The 13736-nt window shown below is 40.9% G+C and overlaps 1 protein-coding gene across 2 annotated transcripts; it reads left to right on the plus strand.

Annotated features, from left to right (window-relative positions):
* Window positions 1-391: 391 nt before the first annotated feature.
* On the plus strand, window positions 392-12480 carry tbc1d23 (TBC1 domain family, member 23). 2 transcript variants are annotated; one of them, XM_072390048.1, is made up of 19 exons: window positions 392-475; window positions 1615-1726; window positions 4236-4341; window positions 4947-5151; window positions 5240-5363; window positions 5455-5579; window positions 5664-5710; window positions 5798-5901; window positions 6022-6144; window positions 6254-6346; window positions 6425-6595; window positions 6806-6848; window positions 7431-7537; window positions 7645-7787; window positions 8315-8359; window positions 9059-9147; window positions 9238-9373; window positions 9618-9812; window positions 10273-12480. In XM_072390048.1, the coding sequence occupies exons 1-19, from the start codon at window positions 438-440 to the stop codon at window positions 10355-10357; spliced, it is 2091 nt and encodes a 696-aa protein (XP_072246149.1). In that variant the 5' UTR covers window positions 392-437; the 3' UTR covers window positions 10358-12480. The 2 variants fall into 2 exon arrangements, with proteins under 2 accessions (XP_072246149.1, XP_072246150.1); XM_072390049.1 differs by lacking the exon at window positions 8315-8359.
* The last annotated feature ends 1256 nt before the right edge of the window (window positions 12481-13736 follow it).

Consider the following 13736-nt stretch of genomic DNA (forward strand, 5'->3'; position numbering starts at 1 on the left):
AGTGTCAGCATCCATTATGGTCCTGGTAATATTCATCACTGCCATGTCATCAAAGCTATTTTAAAAAGTTTATAAAACAACAGGACATTCCTTGGCATAACAAGCTGAAATGTTTACTGTGAGAAAGGTTTGACGTGCATCCTGTATTTAAACTCCACTGAATCCACCCATTTAGGATTTAATCCTCAGGATTAAAAAGGTATATCTGAATCTGACTCTGAATAATAGTTTCCGTATTAAATACACATCTCAGTCAGCATATGTTGCACATCATCAGCTGGTTTACTGTGTAATTCTAGTAAGTGCATTCTGTTTCACAAGTCGCATCTTAAAGTCTTTTTTCACTCAACAGGCGATCTCGGTTGCTCATTAGTGACAACTATGTACGACATATCGGCCGTGTTGACGGTACGTGACGTGTCTCTGTCAACACAACAATGGCGGATGCCGTGGAGGAAGCTCTTCAGGGCAGCTGGTGAGACAATTTGTTGTCCGACTAACAGAACTAGAGGCATTATTTCGGCTGTCAAAAAGCCGCGTTGGCTTAATTTCGTTGCTTTCAATGTAAAGTAACTAAAAGTGTTTTTTGGTTTCTGGTCTGCTCTGCTGACGGTGAATGTTGTTTTGAAATCATTTTCGGTAACGTTAGCTAGCCAGCTAATAACAAATAGCTAAGTTGCTTGTCATAGATTAACTGCCAAGGAACTAAGATGGATACCGTGACCAGGGTGCTTTTGAGACATATCTGTCTGTCATCGAAAATATTGATCACTTTCTTCGACTCACTGACAAGTTTAAAGACAGCGCTTGTTCAGCACTACGCTAAAAGCTAGCTTCGATTTTCCTACATCCAATCTCGGTCCTAAACCTAACCCACTCTTTCGTTGTCATGTTCTGTGTTACACTCCCATTCATTCAATTTACGTTATGTAAGTGAGTGTGTGGTAACGTCAGAAGAGTATTTCATTTGCCAAGACTTAATGTAAAACTTTTTTTCTGGAGCTGTGGAGATGAATGGCTTTATAATTTCCACATCGTCATGTGTCATCGTGTCCTTGGAAAAGACTCCGATTGAATTGTCCAGCTGATGTAGAAAAAGTGATTCACATTCTGAGAATGTCAAGGAAAACCTCAAATTGTTATCTTCCAATCTGGAAAACTATAGGATTTCTTAGAGCAAACAAGTTAATCAACATCAATTATAGTTGTTATTTTCATGATTATTACCATTGTCATTATATTGATGACTGACATCATATGTCCTCTCTGTTTTCAACTCCAGATTAATGACCACAACTGTAACTTGTCTGCAGTTAATATCCAGCAGATTTAGTGAGAAAAAAACAGCAAATCCCACAATGTTTCACCGTTTTACATAGAAGAATTTAAATGTGTAAAAAGTCATCAATGGAATAGTTATTTACTTACATGAAGGCACAGCTACTAATTAGCATGACACTACTTTTTCTCTAAACTCACTGTGTAAATTTAAGTTCTGGGTTATATGTGAAACTAGTTGGATCAGAAAATGATTTGGCGGTGAAAAGCTTTGTTGTTGCTTTGTGGGAAATGTCTCATTGTTGTAACTGTGTGCTGTCATGGGCCCTTCCTCAGGGACCAGGATCTAGCTGAGGCTCTGGACTCTGGTGGCTCGGACATGGAGATGGAGAGGGGCATCGTTCAAGTCCAGGAGCAGTCAACTCAGCATCGAGCCAAGATGTGGAAGGTGAGAAGCAAGTTTGAAAAGTGTCCAGGAGAAGCTCATTTGTGTCAAGCGGTCCAGATGTGCAGGATGTTGTAAAAGGGGGTATATTATGAAAAAAGAAAAAAATTCTTATGCTAAAATCATGTTTTACTGTTTAAAAGCAAATTCTCATCAGCAGATTTAAAGCTCACTTAACTTATTATATAAATGAGCGGATCATGCTCTGTCAGAACTTTGTTTAATGTTTTATATCCAGCCATGGAAACTGACCTCTAATTTATATCCTTTATGTGCTTATTTATTTATTTTCCCAGTTGAATTTGGAAAATCTGATTTCCGGTTTGTTATTAAATGCACCACCCTCTGCCATCAGAATTGATTTGACTTTTGAATGGAGTATGACGCTACCCGCTGGCATGTGACATCAGCGTTTCTATCTGTGGTGCAGAGTTTTATCCACTTTAGCCAGTTCAACACAACTCATGACAAGAAATTGCCTAGAAAGTGACAACTGTCGGTGGTCAAGCTGCAGACGAGTAAATTTATGTATTTGTGAACTGTCATTCCAGTTTTTTCCTGTTAATAGTCAGTTCTGTCTGTGGAAGCGTGAGATTGGTTCACTTTTTTTTCTGGTATCAGTTGAGGAAGTGCACGCGGCCTTTTCCAAAGGCAGTAAAGTTGCTGTTTATTATGAGCACATGTTTTGCCATTTTCAGCCTTTTCTTCAGACTATTAGATACTGTTCAGACTGACTACAGAATGAAAAGCACTGAGATTTTGTGTTTCCCTAATTAGCAGAGATGCGTCTTTACTCAGCACTGCAACATCACAAATGCATTCTTTTACTTCTCTTACGTATTGCATCTTTGTTAGAACGAAGGCTACTGAAATATTGTCAAAGTAAAGCCATTATTGTGACATAATAATGATATTGTTAAGGTTGCTGAGTATAATTTGTAATTTTTGCTGAAACATTACTGAACCTACTACTAATGTGGTATTTCTTGCCCACCACAGTTGGCTGATTGCATTGTAGACATTTGCACATAGAGTGGATGAGTAACTTCTGATCACAAGTGGTTACTCTGGACGCATTTACACTAAGTGTATCACCATTTCTCATTAGATTAGCCTTAATGTATGTTAGAGGCTCTTTCCTGATACTAAGTCTTTATTGTAAAAGTAAGTATACTGGAAAAACCAGCTTTTCATGTTCAAATGATGTCACAACTATCACCTCTTAATGACACACCTTCAGTTACGGCTTAATTTCTGTCTGAAACTACATTCCTACAATTGTTTTGCCATGTTAACAATGTAAACTTAGTCGATCACGCATCTGAGCACACAAAAATGTCATGCGGAGTTCCGCAGAGTTTAATTCTGGGGCCTCTTTTATTTAACATTTACATGCTCCTTCTGATTCATGTTATGAACTCGGCTATGAAGTCAACCTACTATCACCTGAAGCATATTTCAGGGATTTAAGAACTAATCTTACGCCGGAATGATTTGTAAAAGCTGTTCCGTGCATTAATCTTCAGTAGACGTGGTTACTGTAATAGTGTATTTACTAGTCTGCCGAAAAGATGGATCAGACAGCTGCAGCTGATTCAGAATGTTGCTCGTCAAGTCGTCACTAAGCCTTGAACAGTGTATCTCATCGCTCCAGCCCTGAGGTCTGTATGTAATTATTTGAATTGATTTATTTAAAGGACTGTGATTAATGGCTTTCACTGCGCTGTACCTCCGCTTCTTTTCTTTTTCAAACTGTACATTTGGCTTTAATGCTTTTCTGTACTGAATGTATAGCTTTCACACAGTTCGGCCCTGTAGAAATGTTACTTGTCAGTACTTTATTTTCATGGTATGAAAACGCTATCAGACATGTTGCTCTGTTTTAGTTTATCGGGAAACACCACTCTGTGAAATTAGGCTTTTAAGATAGCAAATTTAAAAGTTATCAATATCATGTAGCCTCTGAAAGCTGTTTGGTAACTGTAGTAAGAAGGCTTTACCATTCAGATGTTGGTAAAGTACTTTTTAAAGATTTTTACCATTTTTATATTGGTAATTGATTTAGAGCAGATGTAATGGCTAAAATGGCTCTTGAGTTTTCAGGAGAGGCTGTGCACAAAGCCGTAACACCTCATGGGAAGAAAAACGTCTGTATAATTAAACTGTTTTGTTGTTTTTGTTGAATTCTCATAAATGCCGAGGTCGGACCAACTGTCTCGTTCAGTATTTCTCCCTTTTTCTTCTTAATTTCCATCTCATATCTGCTTCTTTTTCTGGTATTTGAACATGTCAACCTTTCTGTTTATTTTACCGTCTCTTTCTCAGCTGGTAAACAACTGAAGCCAGTTGTCTTGCCAAGACGATAAGTTTTGGTATTACAGAGGTTGGTGGGTTTTGTCTCTGCATAGTCCGTTTACGTATGCATCCGCAGACTTTGGTGCTTGTTTATGAAGGGTCCTGTTATCACTGAGGGGCTCCATGTTTAGCAGCGAGTCTTGTTTTGTGTTGGCAGATAGCTCTAAACGTCTCCGGGAAAGGAGACAGCCTGTCTCCCTGGGACGGTGTCCTGGATTTACCAGAACAGACGCTCATTCACAACCGCAGTCAACAGCTGATCGGTGAGTAAATTGGTTTGCTTCTTGATGCAACTCTGCTTTTTGGACTTTGAGTCACGAAAATGTATAGTTGGCACAGAAAGATGAAGGGAATGAATATCCCGAAACAGAGATCCCAGTTAGGATAAAACCAAACCTGTGATATGAAAACAGACAGCATTAACCTGTTTAAAATGATTATTTATAATCTCTTATCTTGATTGGTGGAATAAAAGACAAATGTGATTGATTGAAAAGAGAATATTTCTTTAAAGTATGATTTGAGGCAACATTTGGGTGACCTGCAGTGACTGTCTGACTGATAAAATCACCAAGTTCTCAGAAAGATGAGGCTTTGATTAGTTCATGTCATTCTGACATCAGTTAGGTCTAGCGAGACTCAAAATTGAAAGTCTTAAACAGACTGAAAACAAGACACCCACGTAGTCATCCTGGGGGGAAAAAAGTTATCAGGTTAAAGTTTTCGACTTCATAGCAATAGTTTAGAAATGAACCTTTAAAAAAAAAGTAAGTTTCAGAAAAGGAAGCAGGGAAAAGGATGCAAAATGTGGGTGGATATGCGTGTGCGTGACGATTAAAACACTTCCCGTCTTGTGTGTCATGTTTAGACCAGCTGGGAGCTTCAGATGAAGACACGAGTGAGATGGTGTCCGATGTAGAGTCAGTCATCACTTTCTACTGCAAGTCTCGTAACATTACCTTCACCCCGGAGCTCAGCTGGCCGCACCTGCTCAAACCACTGCTGGGCCTTCAGCTACCCCGCAGCGACCTTTACAACTGCTTCTACGCTATCATGAACAAATACATCCCCAGGTGAATCACCTCGACATTGTCGTCCATTGCATTCCCCCCTCATATGAAGAACTTGAACTTTAATATCTGCAATGTGTGCACGTTTCAGAGACTGTGTGCCGAAGGGTCGACCTTTCCACCTTTACAGACTGCTGCTGCAGTATCACGAGCCGGAGCTCTGCTCCTTCCTCGACACTAAAAAGATCACACCTGACTCCTACGCCATCCACTGGGTAAGACCGTACTTCTTTTTCCACACAGCTGTTACTCTAAATGCATTATGGCCATATCTGAGCTGCGTGTCTGTCTGTTTCTCCTCCATAGATGGGTAGTCTCTTTTCCAGTCACTGCCTTCCTGAAGTTACCCAGACCTTGTGGGACTCTTACCTCCAGCAGGCTGATCCTTTCCTCATCTTCTTCCTCATGCTCATCATCCTCGTCAATGCCAAGTACGTAACTGTTGACGCATGGTACGCACTACACCAAGTTTCTTTTTTCCACTCTTCTAAATGTACATTTGAAACCACCCTCAGAGAGACCATCCTTACACAAGAAGGAGACAGCAAAGAAGACATCATCAGTGAGTTTGGTTTCCTGGCATCTTGTTTTAGGGATTTGTTCAATATTTCTTTGAAACTGGGTTTAAAGAAGTTTTCCTTTGTCACAGAAATGCTGGAGGCATCTCCTTCTCTCTTGGAAGCAGAGGACATTGAAGATTTGTTTTCACTGGCTCAGTATTACCAGAGCAAAACCCCCCTGTCACTCAGAAAGGTAGAGCTTTTGTACGACAGAGTCGTGCTCAGGGCAAATGAGACTGCTGTGAAGAAGCTGTCATGATAAGGAAGCTTCACAAAAGAGCTAATTGTGTGTTTTCCCTCTTCATCCTGGTAGATGAATCAGAATCTGTTTGGTAGCAGCCTGGTGGCTCTTAAAGAGGAGGACACTGACCTGAGTCAGGCTCTGTGCCTCCCTGTGTCTGTCCCTGAAATCCTGCAGGCCAACCAGCTGCAGCAGGTCAGTGACACGTGCACATTTAACCATCATCAACCAGGAAATCTGTAACCTTTGCCAAACAAGTCTTGTGGGAATATATAATGCGATAAAGGTGGGTTTTGCTCTTTAGGATGGGGTTCGTTTCTTTGTGGTGGACTGTCGGCCTGCAGAGCAGTACAATGCTGGGCACCTGTCCACAGCTTTCCACCTGGACTCCGACCTGGTGAGAGATGGTGACAATATTGATCATGTATGAAAATGTGTGTGAATGTAACAAATATGCATCCTTTTTGTCCCACAGATGCTCCAGAACCCCTCTGAGTTTGCTCTCTCTGTGAAGTCTCTCTTGGAGACTCAGAAGCAGTCTTTAGAGTCGGGCTCCATCGCCAGCGGAGAGCACCTGTGCTTCATGGGCAGCGGGAGAGAAGAGGAGGACATGTACATGAACATGGTGCTGGCACATTTTCTACAGGTGAGGAACATGGAATGGAACTCTGCACCTCAGAGTATTTATCCAACCAAGAGACAAAGATTACATTTGTCTTTACTACTGAATGATTAAGCTTTAGTTGGAAGGACAGCAGAACAAGTTACATTGTTTTTGCTGTTTTTCTGTTTATATCCGTCAGTTTTCACACCATCTTTGTTTGCATTTTTGCTTAATAAAGTCTCTCTGTTCCAGAAAAACAAAGAATACGTGAGCATCGCCAAAGGAGGCTTCATGGGTACGTAGGTGGAAATACTGAGATGTGTACACACGTTGTCCTGATTTATTTATTTATAATGTTTCTACATTATGTAACTGTTCAGTTTACACAACCCGTGTACTTCCACATGGTTTTAGATTTAGAAACAATCTGCTAGAATTACAAAATGATGCGGGCCCCTGTCATGCTTAGACCTTTCTTACTTACAAAATATTTTAGTCTGTGATGTAGTCAAGCAGAGAACCAGTGATGCAATGCAGTGGCTACTAATAGAGCTCTACATATGTTAATAATTCATCAAATGCTCTCGCAAACAAACAGCTTCTAGTTGGTGGTGGTGGGGGGTGTAACTAAATGAAATCTATGGCAGCCAAAATTTAAATACTGATTACAAAGACATAGTCAATAAAATCATTTTAATAACGACAGGGGGGAAAAAAAAATCATACAGGCAGGGAAAATGACTCGTAAGAAATGTGCAAATGCTTTTCCAAAGTGTGTCCAAAACATTCAGAAATGCGTAGATATCTGGTTCTCAGACAACGATGCACTGCTGCTATTTTCGGAGGAATGAAAATTCTTTGAAACGTGTTCTTTCAGCTCTCCAGAAGCACCTGGTGGACATGAATGTGGAGGGCCTCGACTCATCATATGTCAACTGGATTGTCAGCACATCTGGATCTCACAGCAGCCTCAGCTCAGCTGATGTAAGTGGCCAGAAAGCAAAGCAAGTTTTTCATGGCTAACGTCACAGACACAGTTTGCTGTCCATTGAAGATTTCTTCTGCTTATTCTTTCTTTTTGGGCACTGCAGGGAGAGTCTCTGAGCAGCCCTGGAGACGGAAAAGGCGTCAAGTCCCTGGTCAACAAAATGACTTTTGCTCTCAAGTCTAAGTCGGTTAATGTAAAGGAGAAGATGATCAGCTTTATTGAGAACACCTCCACCCCTGTAGACAGGTGGGTTCCTCTAAATTCATCATTAAGAGGCTTTCAATGCACCTACACTGCAGCACACTCTTACTGTTTTACTTTTTTTAAATAGTCTGGGTTTAAATCTTACTTTGTATTTTCAACTTGTAAAATAGCAGTTTGATGTTGGAATATGGCAAGATTTTAAATGTGTGAGCCCTCTGACAAACTAAATATTGAATGAGATTATAAAACAACATAAGTGCATCTACAAACAAGTCTTAAATATTTCATGTTTGATGCTAAATGAATAAGTGGCAGTTGTTTGGAGCTATTTCTACTTTTTCTTTCACGGTCCACTCATCTTTCAACCCGATTGAACATGTGCTGTGAGCGCCGTAGCCTCTTCTTACACAACTAAACTTGGTCATGAGATGTAGACTGGACTGATTTATAGCAACTGGGCCATCAAAAAATACCTTTTTTCACTCTGATGAATCTAACCAAAACTGAGTTTTGAACCTTTGTTGTAATTAAATTCAAATTAAAGTCCCTTGTGCCTTATTCCACACTAGAATATCTTTCAATCTGCCCTGGCCAGAGAAGGTGGTTCCAGATCGGTAAGAGTTCCCAAACATCGAGCTGTTTGTCACGAGCATGTCCAGCGGCTGTAGACCCCCACCAGTCACTAGGATGGTAGCAGACTTTGCCACATTAACGCATGCTTAGTAGCAGCATCTCTGCCTACTCCGCTCACTCATAACACCACCACACGATCCCATACAGTCCGGGCAGGCTGTGTATTTCCTAAGATCTGTTTTTCATGCTTTCACTAACAACATTTGGAGCTTCGGCAGCTTTTGAGGAAGCATCGAGTCTTCTTCATATCCACAACATACTGAGGCTGTCTTCTCTTTCCTGTCTGAGTGATGGAGACATTTTAGGACAAATGTCGGCTTCACCTCTGTCTGCTTTTATGATGCGGTCTGTCTTTCCATTTACATTGTTGTTTTTCTCACATGATAAACGGGGCTGTCAAAAACAGAAAAACTATAATTTGCTGCCAATAGCCCTGGATGTCATTAAAGCACCAATGTGTTACTCCTGACACCAATAAGGAGTTTCTCATTTGACCTCTAACTTTTATATTTAACAGCATAACTTGTGGCAGTAGCGGGCTCATGATTTTCACTGCTGTCTACAGGTCTTCACGCCATTGCTGTTTGTGTGCGAACCTGCTGTTATGTGTTTTCATATGTAAATATGTGTTCGGTGCCTTTACTGACAGTCTAACTTGTGTTGCTGCCTTCTATGAACAGACACGTGAGCAGCAGCGACCGCGTCGGCAAACCTTACCGCGGAGTGAAGCCTGTCTTCAGTATTGCTGACGAAGAAGAGTACGACACAGGTGAGCGCTGGTGGAATGCAGCTGCAGTTTGAAACGTATGCTTTTAATTCTGAGAAACAGAATGAAAACTGTTATCTGATGTTCCCCCAGATGAGATTGACAGCTCGTCCATGTCGGACGATGACAGGAAGGAGATCGTCAATATTCAGACCTGGATAAACAAACCAGATGTAAAACATCACATTCCATGTAATGAGGTGAAAGAAACTGGTCACATGTTCCCCAGGTGAGTTCGACAGCTCACTGTTTGAATGAATTTGGGAATGTGTGATAAAACTTTTGCTCTCACATGACACTCTGACACAACTCTACTTCCTGTTGGGGGTGTAGGAGTACAGATCACATGATTTTAAAGAAAGGAGGAAGTTGCATTTTAAACGTGACTAATCTCAACTGCCTTAAAAATGTAGGAACTGATGACTCTTCGAATGCTGACCTCTGTCTCGGTTTGGTATTGTTCTTGCTTCCAGTCACTTGTTGATCACAGCGACTCACATGTACTGCCTGAGAGAGATCGCCTCAAGGAAAGGCTTCGCATACATCCAGTCCAGACAAGCACTGAACTCTGTGGTGAAGATCACATCCAAAAAGAAGCACCCAGAACTCATCACATTCAAGTTCGGGAGCAACAATTCAGCTGCAGTGGAGATATCGGCGGTCGAGAGGTGCTCATCTACGGATACAAACATCTTACTGATGAGATGCAAATTGGAAATAATTTGTAAAGCAGTGATTCTTTTTCCTGTCTTTTAAATACCTTTTTATTTTTTTAATCTTGCATTCCATCTTCTCAGAACTTGTCTTTTTATTTGAGCTCTTTACCAAAAAGTCCTGAAGTCACAGTTGTACTTTAAATATGGGGTATTAGTGCAGTGCTTTAGTTTCACATTTGAAAAAGAATTTAAGAAGTACAACTCAGGTTTAGGAGAGAGCAAAAATGGTTTTGCATTTGATGAAATGATAAGACATCGCAGTTGTAATTGTAAAGCTTCACAATACAACAGAAGTCTGAGACAGCAAGATCTTTCTGCACAGTCAAGAAATCAAACCTTACGGTTACTTAATGCAGGTAAATGTCATTTTCAGTGTCTCCCCAGTGCTAACTAATACTTTCCTCTTCTGCAGATATTTAATACCCAACGCAGGCGATGCCACAAAGGTCATCAAGCAGCAGATCATGAAAGTTCTAGATGCTCTGGAGAGCTCGTAAGCAGAGACGACGGGGTCATCAGGGGACATCACGGTGACCTCCCACGACACAAACTGTAAGAAGAGTCTCCTTCTCGTGTCCTCCCTCCTGGACGGATCCCAGTGCAGTGGTGACTGTTAGGACCTGTGTGTCTGTCTTCGGGACATGTGGGCACGCCGCCAACTGCAGACCTGTGAGGCAGACTGCACGTGTCCAAATACATAGGTGCTCCGCAGTCATCCAACCATCACCTTTTCACTAATTTAAGAAATATTGGTTAGAGTGTGTTCTTCCTTACTACTATTAAAACATGGGGTGTCATTACAGTGCAGTTCGGCTTTGATGATTTCCCTCTGGCCTTAACGTAGCATACTGGCTGACCAGTGGCACACCTGTCCAACCCATGCGTGACTGACCCTTTCCTTTGACTTGAGCATCTCGATTCGGACTAACTTGTTTTGTTGTGAGCAGGATTGCATTTCTCTTGACGTGCTGAGCAGATGTAACATTTCCCCGTTCTGATAAGGAAGCGAGCGTGAGTCACCTGAGCTCGAACGTAAAGTTGCACGTCCTGGAAAAAGAAATGGCCGTGCTGGCACATACGAGGCAAGTTTCTTACTGAAACAACTTCTTTTTTTTTGTGACCACTTGTCTTTTCCAGCAGGCAGCCTTAAGTATAAGTTATTTGAGGGTCTTTATAAATACTTAATGTATATATTGTTTAAACTGCTCTTTATCAGCACAGACCTCTGCAATGTCATTTTGAAAGCATATCCTTATAGAATATGCAGAGAAACAAACATGGTTTGAAGCTCGTCCTTGTTTCCACAGTAAGAAGTAAGCCTTTCGCAGTGTTTCTGGGAATGATTTATTCTCAGCTTTTACATACACTAATGGATTACGGTAACCTCATCTCATATTGTTTGTTAGTAGCTTCCAGATAATACTGTTCACAGCCCCTCTGGGCTACACTGGAATCACTCCAGAACGTTCAGTGATTGTAGTTAATAAAAGCCTGAGCACCTCAGTAATTTTTCAATCCCTTTTAGTTTATTGAAAATGTGCTTCTCTCATTATGTTGGCATCTTCAACGCTTGAAGCGACACTAGAGAATTTGTCGAATTTGTTTTTGCTCTTTGTCATAAGAACTCATTTCTGTGTGCGAGTCCCGCTCAGCCATACACAGAAATTAGTTATCATGTTGAGGAGGCCACAACGACGAAGTCATAACCTCACAGCAATGTCAGACGACTGGAAAGGAAAACCGTGCGTTGCTGGGCTGGGAACCAAAAACTCCGGTATCTCAGCCTTCCGAAACTTTAGGGCAGTTTCAGTGTCGGAATTTCTGAATGACAAAAGTTAAAGTACTTGAACACAAGTCAGAAGGTTCACAGACGTCTCTAGTGTTGCTTTAAGCAAAAAAGATTGTTGTAACGAGGACTGTGCTTCGCACTTAAAAGCACATCTTTGCAGTGGTTTAAAAGTAAAGTTATCTGTTGCCAGATCAGTCCGTCTCGTCTGTTGTATTTGTCGAAACTGAGCAGCTTCAGTTTGCTTGCCACTGTTGCCTTCGGCCTCATGCCTGTGATGTGATTTTGGCACCAGCAGTGGCAACATCACAGTACACCGCTGCGTCTCCTCTGATCTTAAACAGTCTTTTGGGCCCTCCCTGACTCTGCTTTCCCTAACTTATGCGTTTGCTTGGAAATCTACTTCTTTAGGCATCCTGGGTTCAAGGTGTCGAAAACCTTGAGTTCTGCAGTTGAATTTTTAGTCCAGAGATTATCGATCGCCTCTGTCTCTTAAATTTAAATGGGGTTCCATCATCCTGAATAAAAACAGAAGGCACATTTTAGAAATGAGCAAGAAAAACTTGAATTCAAGACTCACTCCTGTCTTTCATAGCATTCCTGTGTAACCAATGCATTGTGCTGTCATTTGTAATTTTGTGATATTTTTCAGTATTCTTATTGGTTGGAACACCCTTGACTGGGAGTCTTTACGTTGCTCTGTACCATCACTGGCAAAGTATGTCAACCACTTGTCAAAAATGCAAGATATCTAAAGTGTAATTTGCACCTTACTGTACTGCTATTATTTTCTAAGCATTTCCGTTTGTAATAAATGGAGAATACTGGACTGCACCCTGGTTACTGGAAGCTTATCATTTGACTGAATGTGTGAATGAATATTAAAGTTCAAGTTACATACAGAGAAATTACGTAATTCACTAAATGAATAGCACCCACTTCTCATGGCCCAGAGACACAAAACCGTAATCTTTATCTTCGTATTAATCATCTACAAATGATTAAAGTGACCACTTGATCAAAAGTGCAAGATCTGCTTCACATCGTATTTATATTCCTTGTCCAAGTTTATTGGTGAAGGAGCTGCTTGCTGGAAATTAGTCAAATTCCTGATGAACCAGTATTTGATGGTTCATTAAATACTGGTTGTAATGTAATAATGAAAATTCCTCAATCAGTGGTGAAACCTACAGGAGTTCTATATAACTCATCTTAAAGTTTAAATACTTATAGTTAAATTCATTGTCCATGAGTATGGTTGTTGTGAGAGAATGAATTTCCATTGTGTTAAAGTCCAGCTCGGTCCAGACATAAAATGATCAGCCAACATAATTCTGGTATCATCTCATGAGCACAGGGGGAAAGAGTGAGTGAACACACGTCAGCCGAAGTCACATCACAGCTTTCAGTGATATATATAGTGTTGAAATCATTGTTTTCCACAGTGGTTACTTCTACAGATCTCTGTGCAGCCATCATAGTTTTGCATAAAAATGGCCATAGATGCAAGGAAATTTCTGCCAAGGGTCGTGCTCCTGAAAGAACTGTGTCTAATATCTTTAAAAACTTAAAGGAAAGAGATTCAACTGTGGTGAAGAAGGCCTCGGGACGTCCAAAAGGACGTGTTGTTTAGATCTGGCACAGATCCGTTCTTCATATTTTACATCTGCTAAATATGAAATCCACACTCTTGTTTCCAAAATTATTTATTTTTCATTTTTCTTGCAGAAAAAAAGTCAATATGCACTAAGCAAACGCCTGTTGTTAAGCTGCACACATAACTGAACACATACAGCAGGTAATCAACAGAGTACAAATGTAAACGAAACACTGCAGACAACAGAGTAACAGCAACACCGAGTTAAACACAACACTGCAGTTTACTGTTGGAATACAGGCAATGACCGCTCTCTCCGGCCACCTCCACGGTCTGAGGCGAGATTAGACCATCTGATGGCATGCCTGTTTATTTCAGTGTCAGTTGCCCTCTTTGGCTCATGTGCACACAAAAAAACACATAGAACAAACAAAAGTACAATGTTCTGGTCTCAGGAGCATGGAGCCAATATTCTGACTTCTGACAATTCATT

This window comes from Leuresthes tenuis, unplaced genomic scaffold (assembly GCF_036924035.1).
Source record: "Leuresthes tenuis unplaced genomic scaffold, fLeuTen1.0.hap1 SCAF_7, whole genome shotgun sequence".
Classification (NCBI taxonomy): Eukaryota; Metazoa; Chordata; class Actinopteri; order Atheriniformes; family Atherinopsidae; genus Leuresthes; species Leuresthes tenuis.